This window comes from Malania oleifera, chromosome 8 (genome assembly GCF_029873635.1).
Source record: "Malania oleifera isolate guangnan ecotype guangnan chromosome 8, ASM2987363v1, whole genome shotgun sequence".
Taxonomy (NCBI): domain Eukaryota; kingdom Viridiplantae; phylum Streptophyta; class Magnoliopsida; order Santalales; family Ximeniaceae; genus Malania; species Malania oleifera.
In genome coordinates, this window is record NC_080424.1 from 16,893,403 (window position 1) to 16,919,210 (window position 25,808).

Consider the following 25,808-nt stretch of genomic DNA (forward strand, 5'->3'; position numbering starts at 1 on the left):
TGAGGCCGCTATGGAGGAAGAAGAAGAATAAGCGGACAAGGATGCCTCTTATGGCCATATCTTGGAGCACCTAGATGGCCTTCAGCATGCCATGACGCAGTCTGAAATGCGTCACCACGCTCGTTTTGATTCTCTCGATGCATCCCTTGCCCTTCAGGAAAACACCAACCGCGCTCTTTTTGATAACCTTGACGCTTCCTTTGCTGCCCTCTTTGACTGCCTTGATCGCCCGCGAGAGTAGTCCTCTGTTGCTACTTTCCCCCAATTTTGATAATGGCAAAGGGGGAGAGATAACTAATAGGTTTTTTATTCAAATGTAATCAATTGGATACTCTTTAGCTATAGTAGCTTTGTAGTCACTGCGATTAATGGTTGTAATAGTGGATACTCTTTAGCTGTAGTAGCTTTGTAGTCACTACGATTAATGTAGTAGTTTAGTACACCACTGAAATTATTGTACTTGGTAGGTATTGTAATTGTTGAACATGAATGCACTATCGTTGTATCGACATGCTTGAATTGATATACTGGAATGTTACATATTGATTTTATGTAGGATTACACGACTTGGAAAATGTCTTACTTATAGATGGCATGCTGCCAAAAATTTAAATAAAATCTCCATTCATATAAAGCAAACATTAAAGGGAAGGATTTACTTAAATTCTTAACATATACATTTATTAAAGGGGAGCATATATTTTTCAAAAAGAACCCTAATGGATTGCCACCATCAAAAAGGGGGAGAATGTTAGACCAAGTGGTTAAGGGTCTTTCATTTCAATTATGTTTTGATGATAACAACCTATTAGCAGTTCTTTAAGGCTACTAAACTTTTTTCTCTAGTCCTGTTCAGTTGCACAGAACGACACTAAAGCAAGTAAGTTTCAAATAAGCCAAAAGCAACTCGTGACATGACCAAAAACTCAGCCACTCAAACCAGAGCATTCATGGACTCTACATAATATGCAAGTGTTCTAAAGATTGAGTGTGAGAGTGAGAGAAATTATTTTTGTAAATCCCTTGTATATGGAGTGACGCAATAAAGAGCAAGAAATGGGCATATCACACACACACATCACTTGAACAACAAGCACGGTCCCACACACACACAAGAAGACAAGTAAAGCTACTTAAGGTGTCTAAAAATCCTCAAACATGTTTCACTAAATTTAAGACATCTTACAATGAATCAGGGATCATTCCTTATAAATAGACAAGGACCTTTTTTAGAACTTAAAGGATTTTCTAAAGTAGAAAGAGGAGCCTCGTAGATGAACACAGGGCTTCGTCAATGAGTATAACACATGCCCTCGTCGACGGACACAGGATTCTTGTCGATGAGAATATATCAAGAGTGCCTAAAAATTCAGAGCACCCCTTGTCAATGAATACAGGGGATTTGGCAACGAGGTACGTGCAAACTTCATCGACGAACACAGGGTTCTCGTCGACAAAAAGAAACCAAGACTTGTCTGAATTCAGAACCAGCAACTTGTCGACGAACACAGGGTTTCATCAACGAATGTACTGAAGAGCTCGTCGATGAAGGCGAGACCTCGTCGACGAACGTCGGGCTACAGGGTTCATTAAATGCAGCAGAACGGCTAGTTTTGCTCTTGTCTTACATCAATAAATGCCCAACAGCTCTCCAGGGCCCAGCTCGCCCATTTGGTGTTTAAATAAGGGTTTTGCATTTACTTCAAACCAAGAAAGCTTTTTTAGTTATTGAAATCATTTATTGTGCATTCACTCTCTAGGGTTTCTTTGTGCAACTCACTTGCCCTCTTCCTCTTGCTCTTGCTCTTGCTCTTGTCTTACTCCATTGAAAAAGAGGATAGTGTGTGAGGATCTGGTTGTGATACTCAGCTCAAGAGGAGCACTTAATATTGTATCTACCCTTCATCAACTACTTGTATAGAAAGGTCTTTTGTGAGCCATTGTAGGGTATCTCTAAGTGAGTACCTTGTAAAAGCTCTTTGTGAGTAGCTGTATGTAGTGGCTTCTCCACCCGAAGGAGGATCATGTAGTGGATTTTGGGAATCCTTGAGTTGGTCTCAAGGTGTGGACGTAGGCAGGGTGCCAAATCACATTAATACCACCGTGTTAAGCTTCTCTTCTCTTTTCTCTCTTCTATTTTGCTCATTCATTGTCATTTGCTTCACCTTTATATTGTGATATAGTACACTTGTTCTTCGCAAGATTTTTGTGTTTGTAGAAAATTTCCATATCTGAGAAAAACGTCTATTCACCACCCCTCTAGACGCTCAACCAGGCCAACAAACACAAATTGGAAGAAGAGGCATTAACTCAATAAAAGTTGAAATCTTGGACAATATTTGCACAAGTAGCAAGCTTTGGATTAGAGAACTAGCATAGTCCTAGTAAAAGCCCTGACTACTTGAAAGATAAAGCAAAGTTCCCACGGGCAACGTCATAGTGAGTCTACAAGTGGAGAATTAGTGTGAGCTTGGTAAAAGCCTTAACCACTCTAAAGTTCAGATAAAATTCACATGAGCAGGGAGCTCGAATTGGGAGAGCCAGCATAAGCTTATTAAATGCCTCAACCACTGGAAAACTCGAGTAAAATACCCACTAATAGTGATCTCATACTAAAAGAACCAATATAAACTTAGTAAAAGCCCTAATAGCTTGAAAGCTATAGCAAATTTTGATAGGTAGCGAATTCAGAATAAGAGAACTAGCATAAGCCCAATAAAAGTTTTAACTATCTGAAAGTTCAGAAAAAATCCCCACAAGCAACAAGCTTGAAATAAGAGAATTGGCATGAGCTCAATAAAAGCCTTGACCACTTGGAAGTTCGGGCAAAATTATATGAGCAAACTCAGATTGGGTGAACTAGCTTGAGCTCAATAAAAGTGCTACTCACTTTAAAGCTTAGGAAAATTTCTTATATGCAAGGAGCACAAAGTCGGGGTGAAAACGACATTGAGCCTATAAACATACTTCTCTTACCTAAGGCAAATATTAGCCTAGTCTTGGGTTGGGGGGGGGGGGGGGGGGGTTGGGTTATGGTAGGTAAAACAATCTCCTAATGAAATGATGACACCTAAGCATCCAATGAACACCATAACTAAGCCCATGATCATAATAACTAAGAAAGTGGAGAATTGGGCAAAACCTAATGAACTATGAGTATGTATTTTCTTAACTCCCTCACAACCAAGAAACCACTTGGTATGATCCTCTATTTAACAATTGCCATGGCTCAAAGGTGAAGGACCTTCTCTAGATTTCTAAAACTCTTCATTTATTTTACATAATAAGAGATTGATTAATTGCCAAAAATGTCTCTAGAAGATTACTCCAAGCCTTCCGAGTATTCTTCTCTTCTAAGCTTGCAAGTGCAGCAAGTGGAAGCCAGGTTACCATTAGTGTAACGATCGAAGTCCAATTAGGATCATTTTTTTGAATCCACAAAAATTGAATTAATAAATCTATAAATAACTGTCTAAACAAAAAATCTCCACTATCTTCCAATTTTTTTTTTCATGCACAAGTACTTATTAAATTAAAATGAGATAAGCCTGTTTAGTTGTTAAAATTTTTTCATTTTACATTTTTAATTTTCCAAAAAATTATAAAAATCAACTTATATTATAAGTTTCTAAAATGTGTATGAATTTTCAAATAATTCAAGAAATAAGACCTCATTTCTTAATTTGTTCAAAAAGTAGATAAAATTTAAATAATTAAAAATAATTAAAAGATGTTTGCCAATCATATTTTAAAAATTAGAAAAAAAAAAAAAAAGGTGACACTTTTGCAATTATTTGCAAATAAAAATCTGTACCAAGTAAATGTTGCAAAATTCTTTATTGCTTTCTAATTTTTTTTTAATACAAATGTTTCAATAGTTCTTTTTTAAATTCTATAAAAAACTAATAATGGAAAACAAAAACTATTCTCCATAACCAGACACATTATATATCTTATCCCTAATTTCCAATTACGCATTTCATACCCCTTGAATTAAATACATGCGCAAACTGATTGTCATTCCATACAAGGGGCAACCTTGACTAACTTAAGAGGATGGCTTTGGTTGATTTGGTGGTTGGAAGGGAGGGACCACAATGGGTCTAAGCTATCCAAAATATAAAACTTATCCAATACATAAATATTTATAATTAACTCATGATTAATTCTTATCCACAACCCCTTAATCTTTAAGAAGATATTCATGTGTCACTATCACTAGTCAACGCCTTTTCTTTTCTTTTTTTTAACCAGGCACCTCTTTGAAACAATCTCATGCATTGCTCCCGTTGCTCTGCAAAATTAAACATCATGATGAGCTCCGCAACAAATTTCACCGCTCAGTGGTTGAATGATAATATAACATGAGGTTCCAGACCACCTTACAAACAAATCTTACAAATAATCAACCTTCTTCTAAATAGTCAGGGGAAGAAAAATAAAAGAAAATACACTAACCAACACAACCAGGGAAAATACACATTAATTACGATGAAATAATGGACAAATGCAGTTGTCACCTACAACATTAATAACAAAAGCGAGAAAAAAAAAAAAGAAGAAAGATCTGAATGAAGCCCATCATTACCGACAAAATTGAACTCCCATAATGCAACATACATACAAGAAATTTGTGGACAGGCTGCAATGAAAAGAAATGCTTGCAATGATAATAACCTCTATGGAGTCGAAAATCTTCTATACGTCTTTTTCTCGCAGAAATCAGTCGAAGGGAGAAATGAACCCTGCCTTGTTACCAACAATTGAACTCGAGCATCATTACCTTCCATTAAAATTTGATCCCCACCTCATGTTGTGATCAAGGTCAAACTACATTATAGCACAAGAGCAACTCCTTTCGTTTCCATTGTCAAATTCATCATCTGAGCCATCCATCTCACTGCCATTGGACAGAGTTTCTCGGTTAGTCACTTAATCAAAAGGAAAAAGAGGTTAAAAACAAAAAATAAAGTGGTCATTCGGGTAACAGTGTGCATTCTGCCCCAAAAACAAATTAAAAAAAAAAAAAAAAATCCTTTCCACAGAATGGACTGCAACATAGACATAGCAGGAATACTAACAAGGAATAAAGAAAACGTGTTTATGAATTTCCAGGAGCTAAAAAAGAAAAATACATATTCAATTGGGAAACTGATAAAGGGCGACAAAATATCATGAGCACAACATCAAGAACACAGGATGTAAAACACCTGGATGTAAAACACCTGGTTGGGAAAAAAATGCAACACTAATTAAGTAATTATGTACTTGATTTGCAATGTCATGAAACAGTCCTCACTACACTCATTGTTAATACATCAATGATGCATATGAAGACAAACTCCCTCCACATAGCATCGATAAAAAATAAAATAATATTTAATCAATCAAGGATTGTTGAAATAAATACCAGGTAAAGCCGACCTACTTAAGGAGGCTTAGAGTTCATACCAGAGTGACAGTAAATTACTCTCTAAAGGCACAATTGCCACCAAGCATCAGAAATCAATTTTACTACATTCCACGGACAGCATCTCAAATAAACAGATACTGAAAAACAAATAAAATGTTTTAGAAAAAAAAAAAAAAGAAGTCAAAAACATAAATAAATAAAAAGAGAGGGAGGAAAAAAAAAAGAACAGAAGGGGGCTTAATGCATGTTTGAAGATATAGCAGCACCAAATTCTTCCTACACTATTTAGACAAACCTTTTTTCCTGATAAATATAAGAGAAATGCCAAGTGGTTCAATGGGAAAAATAGAAACCTGTTACTCCAGAATTCCAATGTCACATAAACCTATTTCTTCGCCACTATTTTACCTGTTTGAGAGAAATTCCAACAGGAAATGCCAATGGATTTCTTGTAAAAGACACAAGTTTAAAACAAAAATTGGACAAGCCACGGGAGCGCCACCCACATGCCCAAGGGTCTCAATGAATCTAAAGAAAGCATTAGTTGAGGGCCTCTGGTTTGTAGGGCAATAGGGGGTAATGCAGTAGCATGTAGTCATGGACAAGGCTAGGATAGGTCCACTAGGATCAGACATTAGTTGAGGGCCTCTGGTTTGTAGGGCAATAGAGGGTAATGCAGTAGCATGTAGTCATGGACAAAGCTAGGATAGGTCTACTAGGATCAGATTGTTCTGATCCTAGTGGACCTATCCTAGCCTTGTCCATGACTATATGCATACAACATCTAACTAATATGGAGAAATAAAACATAATATATTGAAAAGTAAAGCAAAAATCCTTTCAAGTTTCAACTTATACAGTTGCATGTCAAGATTGACATTGCAGTATATAAAGGGATGTTTGATGATAGTTGAGGCTTGATAAAAAATGACAAAACATTCATTGGAGAATTTGACTGGAGCACTCTAATACTGTGAGTAGAGAAAAGCTGTATGACTACTGAAAAAGTACGCAACCTTTATTAAGTAAAGGATGTACTAGTTCATACTTCTAACTGCTTATTATATCATGTAGTCTGACAACAAAGGGCAAAGCACATATTGCTAAAAAAGACCCCACATACAAAGCAGAATGAAATTTATTGAAGATAATAACATTGTTGTTTTTAAATGTGTTCTCTTTTTTTTTTTTTTTCTTTTTTCAATTGATTAACCTAAAGTGTATAACATCCACCGCAGACATCCTGTCCATCATTGCAGAAGTGACTAGTCAAGCACAAATGATCCACCTCCATTAAACCAAGATGGGAATGATATGCAGCAATGCAGCACTAGCATCAAATACTTTGGAGAAGTGAAAAACTCATATTCACCTGAGACAATGAGCCTAACATTTACATAGAACACCATTGATCCAAATCTATTGTAGCCACAGTTAACTTCTAGCATCTACTATAAGTAAAAGGAACATATGATGATGACAATGGTTCACTTGTTTGGGAAATTTTTGTACCTGGAACACCAAGAAGCAAGTTTATTATCATAGTCATGAACATTTTGGTTCACGGAGGGGATTTCATGAGTTCGCAACTGCAACTGCTGCTGGAAGAATTTCAAGTCTCTTGTGTCCATATTTTTATTGGCAATGGTATGAAATCATCCACTTACATTTTGCTCAGGCAGCCATAACTAAGCTTTAAAAAAAGTCCATTTCCATGATTCTGCTATTTCAAGCCAAAACATTGGGCATTACATCTTTCTCATAGCAGGAATCCCATGTTGCATGTTATTTTTGACCTCCTGTCCTCAAGTTCTCAACCAAAGCAATCCTTTGTTCTAACTGCTATACCAATTATTATTCACTATGGATGGTCAGCTAAAGGTTCAGTTTCAAGCTGCCCACAAATGCAGCTTACTTTCTTCTTTATTGGGACCAGCACTGTGAAAGATGAAGAGTTTGACTTAGCATAAAAAGCCACCCAATACCTATTACCAATTATGGTAAATTAGAAGACAAACCATGACATCATTGCCAGCAGTGGCACCACATGGTTGGTTGAAGGGGCTATGGCCCTCAAATTTTATGAAAACCCTTAACAAATTCACACACACACATACATATATGTTAAAACATATAAGACCTGCCCTCTCTCTCTCAAAATTTTTTATAAAAAAAAAAAAAAGGTGTCGCTGGGCCATAAGGCTCCCCGCTTTGCGAGGGTAGGAGGAGGGCTGTCATAGTGTACACAGCCATAACCCTGCTTTGGAGGTTGTTTCCTTGGACTCAAACCTGTGGCTAACCGATCACAAAGGAGCAACCTTCCCATTGATCCAAGGCCCAGCCTCCCCTCTCTCCCTCAAAGGTTATAAAATTAGTAAGCTTATCAGATTCTAAGAAAGGTGCAGCAGAAAAGTGAGTTTCTCACATATATTAAAATTGTTTTTATAATTGTTGAATAGCTTGATGTACACAGTTTGCCCACAGCCGAAAAGCTTAAGCTTTTAGGTGAAGTGGTTGTTTAACATGGTTTTGTTTCTAGGAGGTCCTGGTTCAAGTCCTGTTATCTGTGTTTTCACCTGTCATGTCTGTTACAGTGCACTACATTCTATTTGTGTTCATGCATCTGTTCAAGTTCATCTATTTGCATCTTCTCACTTACAGCAAGGTAATAAGGTTTTAGATTTCAATTTCAGCTAAAATTTCAAGGATTCAAAAAATACAGAAATTTTGATGAAATTTAGATGTCCATTTTGATATTGATTTATATTTTTTAAAAATGAAGAAATTCATAGTAACACGTGGAATTTGTTTATGAAACATTCAAAATTGTTAATCAATAAACATAATAATGAAAGATATAAAACTAAGATCATAAAATACATCAATGACAAGTATGTGGTTTGTCAGGTGCAATTACTATATGTGATAACCATTTTTTTATAAATATGGCATGATAACCATATTAAACATATTCATACTCAAAATTCAGTTAATATTAATGGAATTAACAAATCAGTTTAATATTAGTTATTATGAAATAAAGCTGATTTAGATATAAATGTCAAATAAAATATTGTAGCAAATGTCTAAAGTTCAACTTTGCTTTAAATTTCAAAACTCTAAAAAGCTCTTGTTCATATCCTTCTTGTACTAATTTTATGCTCAATCATTAAAAAAAAGGATTTATCAAGACCAAAATTTCAATTTGAGTTTAGAATCTCAAATTTCAATTCCAATGAAATTTAGATCCAAGGTCAAAAGTTAGACAAATGCAGGGCAATTTGTTGAAATATCAACAAAACTTCATAAGATGGAAATTGGTTGCCATTTTTAGCTCAAGGATGGTGGAAGCAAAAATTTTGATAATATCGTGGAAATTTAAGACCATGCTTGCAGGATGAATTGCACGTGACGAGAACGTTGAATAGCTTGATATACATGGCCAACCTAAAAGCTTAAGCTTTTAGGTGAAGTGGTCATCAGATAATAATTACTTTATGGTGTGTCACATTGCTTTCCCATGGACAAAATCAATGTAGCTTTATTTCATTGGTACTTTTTAACACGACAAAGACATTACGCAATGAAACTTTTAATGTAAAGCATTAAATCAATTGGGAGTAACCCAATGCAAATTATTATAAGTCATGGGTACTCTATTTTATTTTATTTCATTTTTTACTTGTTTATATACAAACTAATGCTCTTGCATTATACTTATATATATATATATATATATATATTGATTTTTTAAATCCAAATTTTTTATTTAATAACAGATGAAGTGCTTTTCTCCATACAGAACTTCTCCGTGTCTAAAATCTGTTGTAAGAAACGGTACATGCAGATATAAAAATATAAAATACCAATAAGAAGACTGGTTGAGACTGGACTGACCCAAAATGTTTAAAAGTAGTTCCATCAAGTTCCAAACCCTATCAGACCATAGGTCTTACGCAATGCCCCATGAATCCATATGAGCTCTAACCTTCAGGCCTCAAGCAGCTCAATTAGAAACCACCAACATTAACATGAACTGCCTAGGCCTAGCTGGTTACCCCTACTTTATAAGTGATATGCAATCAATATAAGTAATAACATAATGATAAGAAGTTAAACTAAAAGGAACAAGGATCCACATACACACACTAAGTGCAAGGAGCCAAAATATCACAATCATCTCAGCTAAAGGGCAAACTGAAGTTCAAGATTTACACAGGACCATCCTTGCATTGCGCAAAGCTAAATACTCCTAGCCAATGTTTTAAAAGGCGAAGGCGTAAGGCGAGGCATTTTACCCTCCACGAAGCGAGGCATACGCCTTAAGGCGTTGAGGGGCAAGCATTTTGGGACTGTATTTTTTTCAATAATTAATAAATAAAATAAATTTATATATAGTATAAAAGTGAAAACTGAAACAAATCAAAAGCAGCTCCAGCTTACCTTGAGTTTTAGAGACACTGGCAAAGAGTCTCCTAGGAGTCCGCTACGAACAACACTGGAGAGAGTTGAATACTCGAATTAGTTCGAGGAGAGATCTCAGACTAAGAAGAGATCTCGAAGCAAAGAGGCTGTAGGGGGTCACGAAGAGAGACAAGAAGCTGTAGAGGGTCATTGGAGAGAGACGAGGGGTTCAAATGGGATATCGAAGCGAGGCGAGACGTCGAAAGGGGTCATCGAAGACAGATGAGAGGTTGGAAGGGGTCATCAACTCGTCGGTGAGAGATGAGAAGCTGGAGGAGTCTTCGAAGCCAGACGCAAGCTTGAAAGAGACGAGGCCCGAACTCTCATCTGAAGGGCTCGTCGGAGAGAGACGAGAAGTTAGAGGAGTCGTCGGAGAGAGACGGAAGCTTGAAAGAAAGAAACTTCGTCGAGAGAGGGGGGGTTTTGACGCTCGTCAAAGCCCTTTTAGGCTGCTCCCAAAAGGCGTACGCCTTCCCATATGAGGCGTAAAAGGCGTGCCTTTTGTCTTGAGGCGTACGCATTCTCCCTTGAGGCATACGAATTTTAGAATTTATGCCTTTCAAGTTACGCCATAGGGGCATTTTATGCTCAAAATGCATCAAGGTGCACCTCACGAATGCCTTTTAAAACACTGCTCCTAGCTGAAAAATAAAAGATGGAGCACCATGTGAGGCTAAATACTCAATTGTGCATCGATGATAGGGTTAAAAGGACACCCTCAGGTTGCAAGTGAGCTTCATCCCTTTTTCAGCCAATATAGGAAGGGCCAGAAAGTCTAAAGCAGAACATGACCAGTAGTTCGAGTTACAATGCATGGTGTCACGGGACGATTATTTTCACACCTTTGTGAAAGGGCCGTGCGGCGCTAGCTAAAGCACTCTTACATAACTAGCCAACCTATCGTTTACCAACATTCATCCATGAAACACTTTCATTAGCATTCAATCAAATGGCAGCGGAAATAGTAAGCAACCATGAAAGCAGTGGTAAGCAAGCAGTAAACATTGAAGCAACGCAATTGATTAACAACACCTCCGTTGACATTGTGTGTTTAGCGAGGGAGACAAGTAGGCTAAACACGTTGACAATAGCTAGTGAGTTTTACAAGACTGATGAACACTCACCCTCCCCTAAAGAGGTTTTTATGTAAATATCATCCTGACACTAGGAAACATCAAAGTGACAGAGGAGTCATACAGCCTTATTTGGCATACAAAGAAACTACTAGTAGAAAATAACCCTACACTAGTACTTACATGATGAAAACCCATCCCCAGCACACGAGACAAGCGGTCATAGGCAAGCATAATGCCCTGAACAAACTTAGCTCGAAACACATGGCATCTACACTCTGCCCAACACCATATAAAAGAATATATTACTCCGAACGCAAGTATTTCAGCGACATGTTAAAAAGCCATTTAAGAGTTTCACTTATGTCAACTCACCACCTTAACTAAAATCTTAAGCTGTTAAGTTGTGGACCAAGAATGTACATCGAACCGTAACACTACCCTTCATGTGCAGCCCAATTCCATGTAAAGAGGTAAACAGACAATGAATAATGGCCACTACCGAAAGTACATTAATTTTTAACAATCAAAAATAGAATTTGGGTAAAAAATACAACACCCTAGCAACCTTTCCTCAAATATAATGTTAAGCCACTACTTAATTTAAAATCTTAAGTCATTAGGTTGTTGTCCAAAAATATAACATATAAGGGGCCCTTCTATATCACTGTCAAAAAATTATGAAAACAAAAATCAGAAATGCAAACTAAAATCAAGAAACAAAAACTAAAAACTAAAAACCAACAACTTGTTTGGTTAATATTTTAAGAACCAAAACAAATTAAATAGTTTATTAAACAAATACTAATTTCTGTCCTTGAATCAAATAAAATTTACAAATTTTGATTAAATTAATAAAATTACAAAGTAATATAAATTAAAAATATTATAATAAAAATATTTTATCTAATTATTATATTTCAAAATTCACTTTCTAAGAAAATTCTAATTTTATAAAAAAATTTAATATAGACAAATATTTTGAAAATTTTAAAAAATTAAAAGCATTTTTTATTTCAATTATATTCCAAATCTATATGATCATTTTATTTTTATTTTAATGAAAAATTATGGATAAAATGAATGATTTAATCCAAAAAAAGTTAATTCTAGATATTAAAATATTTCGGCAACAGGTTGCCAAAAAACTGAAAACCATAAAATTTGGTTTTTCGTTTTTTTGCAAACAGCTGAAAAGTGTTAATAAAAACAGAAAACTGACAGAGTAAACAGAAAAGTTTTCATAATCTTTTTCCTCACTGCACACAAACAAAAACTGAAAATTGAAAATAGAAATAATATCAAATAAGCCGTAAGATACTCACAAAATCTATTATGTAATGGAAAGTATATAAACATTAGAAATTGCATACTGACTTGGCAACATGAAATCTAAAAAAAAGGGGGGGAAGAGTTAACAACTCAAAATTAAAAGTGAAAACATTATTTAAAAAATAATTAATGAAAAATGATGAAACCTTAACTATAGTGATAAAAAGAACTATTATCAAGAAAAATTAGAAGAAATGGAAGTTTTTAAAGAAAAAAAAAATAGTTTTAATAAGCCCACAGTTTTCTAATTGCCAAACAAACAAGCTTTCAGCAAGCACACTAGCAAACTTAAAAGCATTATTACTATAACAGTGCTATAACCAATGATTATGAACCATTAGTAATATAATAGCCATTATTTGCAGAAGGGAGAACATTATCACAATTAAGGAGACTTAATACCTTCTGGAAGAATCTGTTTTAGGCCGCAGAAAGTAGATAATTTAATTGGGAGGAGTCAAATCTTTAAGCATTCTCCCTTTTCCCATTCTATACTATTTAGCGGTGAACTTCTAGGGTTTTGGAAATGAAAGTAGGATGATTTTTTGGAATTGCATAGTTTTTGCTACATTGCGGATACTTTTGCTCAAAAGGATAGGATTTTTAAAGATCAAAACACTTCCAAACTTGCTCTGGGAGAAAGCTACTTTTCTTGTTTCTTTTTGGGCTCATTCTTTTGGGATTTTTGAGGGTCTTTTGTCATTCGATATTCATAGGGACTGGAAGGCAGCAGTGATGCAACTCCTCCTTATGTTTTTGGAGGATGCCTTATCCTCCTTCCACTGTAATCTTCTTTATTCTTTCATGAATGAATTTTCTGTTATCTAAAAAAAAATCAGAATAAAATCATTTTTGTAACCTACACTGCCTTAAGACAGCACGTGAGACTTGACTTGCAAATCCTTTTGTTATGTCAAAGAACAGAATCAATAAAAGCTAGCATGGCACAATTTTATTGAAAAGATGCTTTCATGTTGATTCAACTAAATGAGGGTGAACTGAGAAGAAGAAAAGCCCAATAACTTGTATGCTTAGAGAAAACATGAAATCCTCCTGAATTAACCAAAATTTATAAACAAATCAATATGTGTGTGTGTGTGTGTGTGTGTGTGTATTAATGAGGCCATGCTCTCCAATTCCTCTACTTACTGCCAAACCCACTCCTTTAAATAGACCATAACTTAAATATCAAACTGAAGCTAAGAAAACAACCCTGCTCCTAATCAACCCAAGTCCCAACATAGATGCTTGCCCCTTAAAAGTTCTAGCATTAGACTCTTAACTGAATACACTAAACAACTGCAAAAGTTGCACGCTTACAAATAATGGAAAAAATAGAAGTACAAATACAAAGAAGTCAGCAAAACTACTACAAAATTATTAAATTAAATGATTCCATAAGAACATAGCTGAAGTTCTTGCCATTATTGTTAGAACTTATCTTTTAATGGACTCTAGCTCAAAAATCTTCTATAAAAGATCAACATGTCAATAAATGATTTTTTTTTATACACATGCTTACAATCCTGAAGGTGAAAGCAAACAATCCTGATGGTGAAAGCATGTCCCTCAAAAGTGACTCACCTTTTTATCTGTATGCTTTAGGTGAATTAGTCTCTATGCTGTGCCTCAAACCATTCACCTTAAACTTTGCGCAAGTCAAGCTACAAGGCATAATCCTCAAACGGAGCAGGTTAACAACACTTGCAGTGACACTGAACAATCTTCAGATATGGTTGACTCGCTTTTAAGAAAGTAGTTCTTTTTCCTCCATTTGGGTAAGTATATGAAAAGTCAATAAAAGGGCACCGAGGAGGAACCAATACACATATAGACAAATTAACAAAAAACAGCAAACTTTCAACAATGCTTCTTTTAAAATTAAATCAGTTTGGGACAGAGTGATTAAGAGGTTCAAACGATGGATTGCAGGATGGAAAATGCTTGTATTTTTTTAAAAGTAGTAGACTAACAATAATTAAGAGCAGTGTGGCATCCTACTGATTTTTTCGCTGTTTATTATCCCAGATTAAGTAGCTAAAAGAATAGAGAAGCTTCAAAGGAACTTTTTATGGGGTGGCAGCAAAGAGGAGAGGAAATGTCATCAGATCGAATGTAACATGTGCTGGGGCTTTAGACTTTAAAAAGTTTTGCAAGTCTCCAACAGGGATCTCCTTTGAGAAGTGACACTGGATTTATGCTGTGGATTGACAGCAAATATGGCAGGCTAAAGAGGATTGGTTCACAGAAGATGTGTCTATTTCTCAAAGCACTGGTCAATGGAAATTCATCAAAAAGGGAAGAAGGGAGTTTTCCAAGTTCATTGTTTTGTGGCCGGTGATGAGAATTTTAGGAAGAGAACTACATTTGGTTCAACAATTGGTGGGGTTACAGCATTGAAGGATTCTTTTCCCAGCTTTTGGCAGATTGACAAGGGACAGAAATGAAGCAGTGGATTCTTTTCCCTGCTGTTTAGAAAGGAAGCTTAGGATTGGGAACTTGGTAAAGTGAATTTGTTACTGCAGTGTGTAGAAGGACCAGAATTGATGTCAATTCAAAAGGCACTTTAAGGTAGTTAGATAGCCAAAGCTCAAAATTCTTGGTTAAAAATTAATATAATCAAATCAGTGGCAGTATTGAAAACCTTGTTCTCCTGGAAGGCAATTCAGAAGACTACCCTGAAAATGTTCCTTTTTTGCTTGGGAAGCCATTTGCTGGGCATAATCTTAGAAGAAGATGGATGAGGTGGTATCTGTGCAATAGAACAGGACAGAGTACTAATCACCCCTTGCTTCAATATTATAATGCTTGGGACGTTTGGATTCTTGCTTAGCAATGGTTCAAGCAAGTATGGACAATGCCCTATGAAATTTTCCTCCCTCCTCTCCTGGAAACCAAGAGGCTGTGAGTTTGATGAGTACAAAAAGGATGTGGGATCTAGTGTTGTGTATTCTGGTGAATTGTGGAAGAGACGAACAGGAGAGCCAGAGAAAAGGAGATGATTGTATAAATCTCAAGGTTTCACTGCACACATTTCTATTGGAATTCTAGAAACTGTACACCAGATCTCAACTCATGGATAGCATCTGCTTATCTGTGTTATCTCTGCCAGCTCTGCCCATAAACTCCTCAAAATACCCATCTCACCTTGTTATCATCAAAGATCAAACTCAAACAAATGGGAAATAGAGAAATTACCTATCACCATCCAGCTTGATTTGAGATCTGGATTCAAACACAATCAGGACCTATCCTCAAGTTCCATCAGACTGAACATTAGCCCAAGCCATTTCCTGCTACCCCAAATAGACCTTACAACTTTGATGGGGGATATTTTCCATTTTGGTTTTGACATCTACAGAAACCCTTCTAATCACCTTTCTTTTGTCAGGGTTATGAAGTCCCCCCCACATTCCATGAGATTAATTTGTGTTCACTTTCATGTTTAATCCCCCTTGCCTTGCTTCCCCCAACACCATCCTCCTCGCCAGTTCTGCCCTCATAATTGACCAACCATGCCACTTCCTATTTATTTCTCGTTTAGTACGGGGACATCCTCACCTGTGTTTGTCTCCCCTACTGCACTCTTTCCATCTCTTTCCAAGAATCAACATGAGATCCATCACTTACGTCCCAAAACCCGTGAAGAATACTAGAAAGTCAAACAAATCCTTTCAATCTGCTCTTGACACAATTTGAACTACCATCCTATGTTCATTGCATCTGTTTCCTTCCACCTGCAGTCCCTCATCCCTGATTCCCTGGGGTCAAATATGGCCAGCAGAGTGCACACCAGAGGACCATTAGCCCCCTCCACCAAAGCCTTGTCAAGATCTACCCCTCCAAAATCACTGAATCTCTTACTACAGAAAACTTCTATAATGCTGCGGCGCTGCCACATTGCAACCAGACTCTATATTCACCCTGCCACTGCTTACATGTGTTGAGAACTCAAACATTTCCTAAATATCTGTTTGGGGCATATGTGAACCAAATCTTAACTCTAGACAGAATCTGAAGGTCAAAAAAAAGTACATTTAAGCTTTAGGAAAGTAACTGTTAATAAGGAGCTGAATCATCATTGCAGAAGAGTGAAATTGGTAGCAGAATCACAGGTGACATAACCGTGGGCTTTGTACACAATATTGTGCCTGGGAAAGGTATCTCATGACTTAAGCCAGAAGTTTTGCCATATCATACCCAATATTCTGCTTATATTATGCAATTTCAAATTAGTTTGTACACATTTAAAACACAAAAGAAGAAAAAAGGTGTATAGCATGGAGATAACAAACATATCTGCACCTGGTGTTATATCTGCACCTGAACTCTCTCTCTTTCTCACACACGCACACAGAAGAAAGTTTAAGAAACCATATAGCCCTTCGAGTAGTCCAACTAAAGTTTAGAAGTACCCATACCTGGGCTCAAATTCCCTTATCTCTACAAGCTCTCTTCCACATGTATCTGTCCATTGCACTCGCCTGCTTTCTGCACTATCAGGAATATCACTTCCCCTTTCAACCACTGTCCCATGTAAATTGCCACCCTCATTAGAAATGGGAATAGTACTCGATGGCTTCTTCAAGCTACTCTTACGAGCAGCCCTTTTCACAATATCATCATCACGATCATTGGTATGGTCCTTGCCCTTGTCAGAAACAGAAGGCACTTGCAAGACATCCTGCTGTTGGGCAGGACCCACTTTCAAAGGGGAGGGGGCCTCAAGTCCTGCGGAAGCGCGACCAAAGCAAACAAAGGTGGCGCACCCGCGTGAAATCCGGTTCTTCCCAGAAGCCAGCTGGAGGTCGGGGTCAGATTCTCGGTCCACCAACTGGTACTGATTCCACGGCGAAACTCTCATGGGTTTTTCCTCCTCCTTCTGACCCAAGAGAAGAAGGGTCAGGCCCTTGCTATACCCAGAAGCTGAAGAAGAGAAGAACCCTCCTCCTTCCACTGCCAATAACATCAGTTCTGCTCATCTGGGCATCAGAGAATAACTTCTGTACAGCTACCTTCCCCTCCAAAGAGCCACAAGTCCTTCATTCACCAGAACTCTCAGTTAGACTGGATGTTAATCAGCACAAACATTTTTTCAAAGATTATTTTGAGAACAACCACCACAAGCAGGCATTCAATTTTCTCCAAAAAAGTATAGACTCTGTAAATTTCACTGTAGACGTCCTGTTTAAGCAATGCTGAGACTTTGAAAAATTAAATGGTACGCATAAAACTAGAGCCAATTACAGTAAAGCACAAATTTACAATTTTAAGCAGTGAGGAAAGAGTTGACAAGGAAAAACCAAATCAATTCAAGACCCTGCTCGTTTCTTATATCTAAAAGAACTGCATATAAAATAAAAGTCAAATAAATTTTCAAAATGGGGACTTATATCTGGATCAACAATTATTCACTGGAACCTACAATGATCAAATAATTTGAGCGAGCAATTTCCCCCAACTCCACAGTGAGTTGGTGACTAATTAACAGGATCATAGAAAATAAATTGGAGAAAATATATACTAAATTAATATTTTATAGATTAATTAAACATTAATTGGTTATATTTAGATTTTTAAAAAAGAACATTGAGTGTCCATATACAGCACGGCCGACATCTTTAAACCCGGGAAAAAAAATAAAAATAAAAAAGACCGCAGTCTCAGAAACTCGCACAGGTCAATACCAAACCTAAAAATTAAAATAAAGTAAGGCAAGCTAGCTATATAGCGTAACGCCCTGAGTCCCATAGCTCCCCACAAGAACTTGTGAAGCAGCAGCAGCTGTAGTAGTAATAATAATATTAATAACAATAATCAAAGAAAACATGCAAAATTGAAGATCTCCTCACTTCCAAGCAAAACGAGCTAAAACAGAACAATCGACTAACATGCTTCTCTTTATAATAATACTTTTTTTATTAAATAAAAAAAAACCCTAATTCCTCTCTCAGCACTGTTTCACTCCGCCGAAAAACTCTCTACACTCCCTCACACATCGTACATACAGGCGCCGAAAAATCACAGTACCTGAGAAGGAAACACAGATCGGAGGGCGATCCGCGGCGACTCAGACGACGGCGGCGGCCAGCGGTGGTGACGGCGACGCCGACATCTCCCCGATCGCGAGTGAGAGAAATCAACCGAGAGGGGAAAAAAAGAAATAGTGGAGGGATTGGGATGTGCTCTGCAAGTGATAAATTTGCAGAGAGTAAAAGGATAGCTCTAGTTAAGAAGAGAATTATTTAAGGGTGGGGGGACAGCGAGATAGTGACTCCAAGGCGCATGATAGCGACGGGCCCCGTTCGAGAGTGCCGCTGCTCTGCTTCTCTCACCACCTTTAGGAAAAGCAAGGCATGGTGGCGGTGCTGCGGTGGTAGTAGGAGCAGTGATTAAAGGAGAAAGCTTGCTTTTGTTTGCTTCCTTCCTCGCGTTGCTCTGGGTTATGCCTGCTTTTTTAAAAATTTTTAAAAAAAATTAATTAATTAATTATATTTAAAGTCGCAGCTTTTTTATTTTTTTTAATCTCTTGAGATGATAATATGCATTTCGGGTGCGTGATGGCTGATGCACATGTAGTGGCAACCGTACACGTGGCCGGATGACGTCATTTCACTCAGAACAGTTGATGATATTGGATCTCTTGATTGGGCTATTACAAAATCAGACGTTAAAACAAGAAATGAGAATTTTGGAATCCCGAACTCCTATTTAATAATTTTTAAATGAATCGTGTATTTTGTATTTAAACTTTTTTAAAGATTACTGAAAATATAGAGCAACATATTATATTAAACTTTACTTAGTCATATAAATTTGATAGTTAAAATTCGTATTCATAATACGGATGTGCATTATTGATGCTTTTTTTATTAATATAGCACAATTATTATTGTAGCAATCATTTTTTTTTATAAAATATGGGTTAATAATATTGGCAATAATTCAACATGCCTAACAATTTTAATTTTTATCACACAATAATTAAATATGAGCAAAATTTTTATGTTTTTAATAATATTACAATACTATTATTTATATATATATATATATATATATATTCTAAAAAAAGGATAATTCGGTATACAAAATTCGCGCGTATGTAGCATTCGAGGAAGACTGTTTTCACATCTTGAGCTCGTGACCTCCAGCTCACACGACGACAATCTTACTGTTACGCCTAAGCTCCTTTATATATATATATATATTCTACGTTCCAAAATTCTCCTAACAAATAAGTTTTACTTTTGAAGTCCAAATTCTCACCTAGCAAATAATTTTTGCTTCTAAATAACTGAAAAAAAAATTGTAACTTTTTTAGCATTCTTGAAAAAAGGACTAAAGATTGTGATTGTGTCTAATGCTCCTCTTAGAAAATATTTATGCTTTTAATTTAGGGAAGACCTACCTTTTTCTCTCACATTTCCTGAAATATCCTTCTTCTAAAGTGTAAAAAAACAACTAATAAATGTATATTCCTAAAAACTATTCATAATATCTCATTAATTGCTTATGACACCTACTTTATTTCTTTAAAAATAGAAAGTAATAACTATATTCCTTCCAACTAAATTACTAATTAAAACTGAGTCTGTAATATTTATTAAATGGGTTTCTTAAAATACATATCTCAACATGTAAACTTGTAAGAACTTCGCCTAAAATTAGAAAAAAGAAAAAAAATAATAAAAAAAAAAGATGCCCTATTGGCACTCTAGAAGATATCAACACTCTATATTTATTTTATCATGCGTTAAAGACAATTTTATCCTTTAATTTTTTTCCCGTGAAGATAAATGTATAGTATTAATGTTATTTTTCAGAGAGAAAAACATTAATCATAAAAACTTATATTAATATTTGAACTGAATGGAATAATATACACTGGACTCACAAAATTAATTATATTAATAAATTGAGTCAGTACAACGATATATATGTATATGACACACATCATTAGGACTCATACTAAATATACATCTCACTTACATTAATTGTAATGCTAATATGGAGTCTTATAATTAATGAATCATAAATTTTAAGGAACCTTATAGGTCTTTCTCTAAAATATGAGATGTGAGATATTTAACTTAACATTTAGTTAGGAGCATTTAATTTTAATTATTTATTAAGAAAAGAGACAGACTATGAGATATTCTCCATTATATAATTGATGTTCAATAAATTTTTAGGAGTTACCAAAGAAGAAGTGGAAAAAAAGAAAAGAAAAGCTTTTGTAGAGTAGGCTTCATGAAGTTTGTGTCAACATGCATGGCTTTAGATAAGAGAGTCAAATCTTAAAAGGAGAAAGTGGTGGATATGGGTATATTAAATGCTTCTCACAACACTGCATATGGCTATAGCTAAAGGAAAGTGAAGTGGGGATATAGTAGTAGCTAGTACACAAAGCTTTGTTTTAATTACATATTAGATATTAATTTGCTCTTGTGTGTGGGCACACGCGCGCGTGCATTTTGTCATCATACATAAAAATAACCAATCAAATAGAGAACCGAAGAGAGAAAAAGCATTGAATGAAATTTATGCATAAAGCCACTGAAGAAAAAATATTAGACGCACCGAATATATATACATATATATATATATATATATATTGAATTTAATATGATTTTTTATATATAAAAAATTTTAATTTAATTAAAATATACATACATGATAAAATGATATTAGATTCGATATATACATTCAAGATATTTAATATTTTTTTACTAATAAAAGTGGATAGTAAGTGAATATGTGGACTAATATTTATTTTATATATATATATATATATATATATATATATATATATATATATATATATATACATGTATATATGGAAAGGTGGATGAGACAAGAAAGAAGAAAGTTGGGTGTTTCTAGGGTGCCAATGCTGACCATGTCCAATGTATCAATTGAACACATCATCTTTCATTTTCATTCACATGCTCTCCTTATGAAAGGTGTTTCCTAATTATTATTAGGAGCTAAATAGTAAGCAGGAAATAGCAAAAAAAAAAAAAAAAATTGATTTATTAAGTATGTTGTTAAGATTTATTTTATTTTATTTTTTCTAAACCAATTTTAGTTGGAAGACAAATGAAATGGGCGCTCAACTAGTTGTAATGATTAAAAAAAATAAAATTATAAATAAAGACAATTGCCATGTGCTTATTACACAATTTCAAATTATATTAATTAAAAATTAGGATTTTACTGGAAATCAATTTATTTCCGCTTGAAAGAAGATTGGGAGCAACTCAATATTTTTATGTTGACCTCTCAACTCTTGCACCTCAACCTTCTTATATCAACTCCCCCCCCCCCCCCCCTTTTTTTTTTTCTCTCCTAAGCTTGGTCTAAAAGTCAATCTCGAGAATGCTTTTGACTTTGTCCACAAGGAGTTTATCTGTCTCTACCTTAAATGCACTAACACTCCAGTTGAGTTTGTTAGTTGGATTAATAATGCATCTTGACTCCCTCCCAATATCTTGTCATAAATGGCTAGCTTTATCAAATAATTCTTTAAAGGAGGGAAGGTTATCAAGTAAGTGGACCTTTTTTCACCCTATATCTTTCTCATGGATATAGAAATTTTAATACAAGACTCTTGCACCATGCAGCCCCTTATGGCAAACGTATCACCAAAAATGCAGCAAATTGGGCTTGAAAACCTTTACTATTGCTGATGACTTTCTCATCCTAGCTCAATAGACATGGACTCGGCTCTTTCTACTAAGCATGTCCATACCTTATTCTCTTTTGAGTGACCTAAGGTGCAACTTTATAAGCTCTAAAATTTTTTGTTCAAGGATCCCTACCCATGTTGCTATATATGGATATCTTCAACACATTTGATGTTCCTAATGGCACTTTGCTTGTGAAGTACCTTGTGAAAATCTAGTGATGGTCTTGCACTAGTGGGGTGAATAATGTTTTCTAGCTAAGTGAGTGTATTTTCAAAAAACTACTATGTTTGGCAAGGAAAACACAAAGCATCAAAGTATGAATGCTAAATGGCTTAAATGATGTAGCACAAGTGAACAATCACAAATATTTAAAGTGTTGAAGATGAGTAATCAAGCACAATACAAGCAACGTAAATAAATTAAAGAGAAGAAGACTAGAGAGCAATGCACCGCGATTTTCATAGTGGTTCAACGACTTGCCTATGTCCACTTGTGTTAAGATCCTTTTTCTTAACACCTTTCACTAATAAACCAATGTAAAAACTCCCAACAAGAGGCTCCTTTGCAATGGGCGAGCTCCACACTTCCCGTACAACCGAACCAAACTTGGTTCACCCCAAGCTTGAAAGCTAAACAACTTGGATCCTTCACTTGATTCCAAGCAAGCTAGAAAGCTTAACTAAATGATCTTGTTACAAAGTAGATGAGTACAAAAAATTAAAGTCTCTTGATAGACTAGATATGAAAATACAAGCACAAGAACTCTTCTAAGCTTAAATGAAACTTGAAAATTTATGAGAGAATGAGAGCTCAGAGTATGTGATGCTTCTTATTGCTTTGACATACCCTGAAGACCTCCTTTTATAGCCAAAAACTTCTACTAGCCGTTTGAGCATCATAATGACACATTTCAACTCACTCCAACAACATGCTGACAGTTAAAAGACAATTTTGACAATTCACATAGCTTTACTTTAAAATTCAAAAACAACCATTATAATTACTTAAAAATAATTAAAAAAAAATATTTGATATCTCAAAGTGAGACTACTATAAACTAAAATAAGTTTCAACTCATTTGGACATGAGCCTCATGAGATATAATTCATTTACTACACAAAGGTCAGACTGTGAAAAGGTTATTTCCAAATTTGGTCAGCTAAATTAAAAATTTTCAAACGGTAAGTATACATGTCCAAATATAGTGTTTTGTATGTCAAAAAATTCCTTTCTAAGTCTAGTTTTATGTCAAAATAATAATAATTAAGTCAATTGGATATCTGTATAGAGAGAAAATGGACAAAATACTTTAAGCATATCAAAGTTTAGAAAGAAAATCCTAATAATATAAATAGTTTATATTTAATAAATTATTGTGCTCAATATACTAGTCCAAAACATACATGTAATATGTCAAATTAAAGCCGCAGGAGTGTTGTTTATAGAAAAAAATATATTTTCTTAATTTAAAAAAAAATCTCATACTAAGAGAAAACGAATTTTAAACGACAGATATGCAACTTTTGTTGTTTTACTTTCTTTGTTTGAAAAACCAATCAAATGACTTCCAATTGATGTGAAGTTTCGCATTCAAGTCATTTTATATGAAAAATTAAAATCTGGAGCATTTGGTTAGGATTCAAACAAAAAAAAAATGCCCCTATGCGTTATTTTTGAGGAAAAAAATAAATCAAACAAAGTCTAATGTAAAATTGCAAAATTGTGAGAGCATAACTCTAAAATTTTTCTTTAGAGACAAACACACTCCCTAAATTTACTTAGTCCTAAGAGAAGCGAAATCTTCCTCTTCCTTGGTCCATGCTCTTCAATTTTAGAATTTATCCTTCCTTCTTCTTCAACCTCCTTTCCACTTGGACCTTGAAATCTATGCATCTTTGAGAATTTCATCTTTCTCTTGAAAACCCCTATCTATGCATCCAAAAACACTTACCAAATAGTTAGAACTTCTTATTACTTTTGTCATCATCAAAACTAAGATTGAAACCTTGGGGCTAACTGTCTCCTCCCTTTTTGGTGATGACAAAATAATGATGCATTACCCAAAAGTATGGAACATACAAGATTATGTTTTTTCAAGAGTCTACCCCTTACTTAAAGTTTTATATGCATTAAAATCTCTCCCCCCTTTTTGGTGATGACAAAACAATGATGCATTACCAAAAAGTATGGAACATGCAAGATTATGCTTTTCAAGAGTCTATCCCTCACTTAAAGCTTAATATGCATCAAAATCTCTCCCCCTTTTTTATGATAACAAAACAATGATGCATTACCCAAAAGCATGGAACATACAAGATTATGCTTTTCAAGAGTCTCCCCCTCACTTAAAGCTTTATATGCATCAAAATCTCTCCCCATTTTTTATGATGACAAAACAATGATGCATTACCCCTAAAGGATAAAACATACAAGATTATGCTTTTCAAGAGTCTTCCCCTCACTGAAAGCTCTATATGCATCAAAATCTCTCCCCCTCTTTGTCATTAACAGGAAGGTGGGGTTTGGAAAAGCATTCTCCCCCTTACAAAATGATCTTTTGAAACCTCAAGGGTGTTTAAAATATTTTCTCCCCCTATTTAAAAGACTCTATGCCACATGAATAATCAATCAAAAGGTAGGCATGCAAGCTCATGATCACAATCAACAATTTCTAGGCTAAGCCTAAGTTTACAAATCTATCTTCACTTAGGGCCTTCATGAAAATGCCCGCTAGCTGTTCTTCAATATTGACATAGTCTAAGAAAATATCCCCATTCTCCATGTGATTTCTAATGAAATGGTGTCTTACATCTATGTGTTTTGTCCTAGAATGATGCACTGGGTTTTTTTGTGAGATTGATAGCACTAGTGTTATACAGCTTTCATAGTGCACAATGCAACAAAATTTTATTTCTTTGAAAACCATGAAAATAAACAGTTTCCTAGCATGAAACAAGTGCCACTAGTGCTTCTCCTATCTACTTTGCAAGCAACAAAGTCGACATCCGAAAAACTTTTGAGATCAAAACTAGGTGTTCTAATACCAAAGTCCATAGTTGGTTGTTCTAGCAGGATATCTAATTATTCTACTAACGAATTTTAAGTGTTATTCCTTAGGTTTAGATTGAAATCTAGCACATAAGCATATAGAAAACATTATATCCGATCTACTAGCAGTTAAGTATAGGAGGGATCCAATCATAACTCTATAAAGCTTTTGATCAACATTTTTTTCCTTTCTCATCCGCATCAAGCTTGGAGGAAGTGCTCAATGGTGTGCTCATTGGTTTTGCATTATCCATCCTTAACATATTGATGAGCTCCTTGGTATAGTTGACTTGTAACACCCTGACCCTCTACGTGGGCCCAGAGTGCCACTAAACATACATACCATATATTTCTGATACCGTACAGATGCAACCCGCCCAAATGAGGGAAAAATGGGTGTTCCATATTAAAGTGTATAAATATACACAGCAGAAATACATACATCCTCACACAAACTTACCAGAGTTTCTAACTGTTTCTCAACTTACATACATAAATAACTAAAAACATAATCTGCTATTACAATCCCCAAAAGTGATAGACACTGTCTAATATCTCACCAGCTCTGACAAGGACTGTCTACTATCTCAACTCAGCCTGGCATAATGCTAGGCTCGATCCCTCGGAGGACTTGAAATAACATTTGTATGCTAGGGTGAGACACCTCTCAGTAAGACGAATTATATTATCATCAGTGTGTGGTTAGCATGAGATTTCATGTGTACATATTCTACTAACATTAATCATTTGGCTGGCATTTTAAAATTGTACTGAAATGTATATCTGAAA

General features: G+C 35.3%; 1 protein-coding gene across 1 annotated transcript; it reads right to left on the reverse strand.

Annotated features, from left to right (window-relative positions):
- Window positions 1-4,315: 4,315 nt before the first annotated feature.
- LOC131161270 (uncharacterized) lies at window positions 4,316-18,725 on the reverse strand. The gene is made up of 3 exons (XM_058116912.1): window positions 18,313-18,725; window positions 16,704-17,322; window positions 4,316-4,900 (listed from the first exon to the last, which is right to left on the reverse strand). The coding sequence occupies exons 2-3, from the start codon at window positions 17,249-17,251 to the stop codon at window positions 4,831-4,833; spliced, it is 618 nt and encodes a 205-aa protein (XP_057972895.1). The 5' UTR covers window positions 17,252-17,322; window positions 18,313-18,725; the 3' UTR covers window positions 4,316-4,830.
- Between the last annotated feature and the right edge of the window lie 7,083 nt (window positions 18,726-25,808).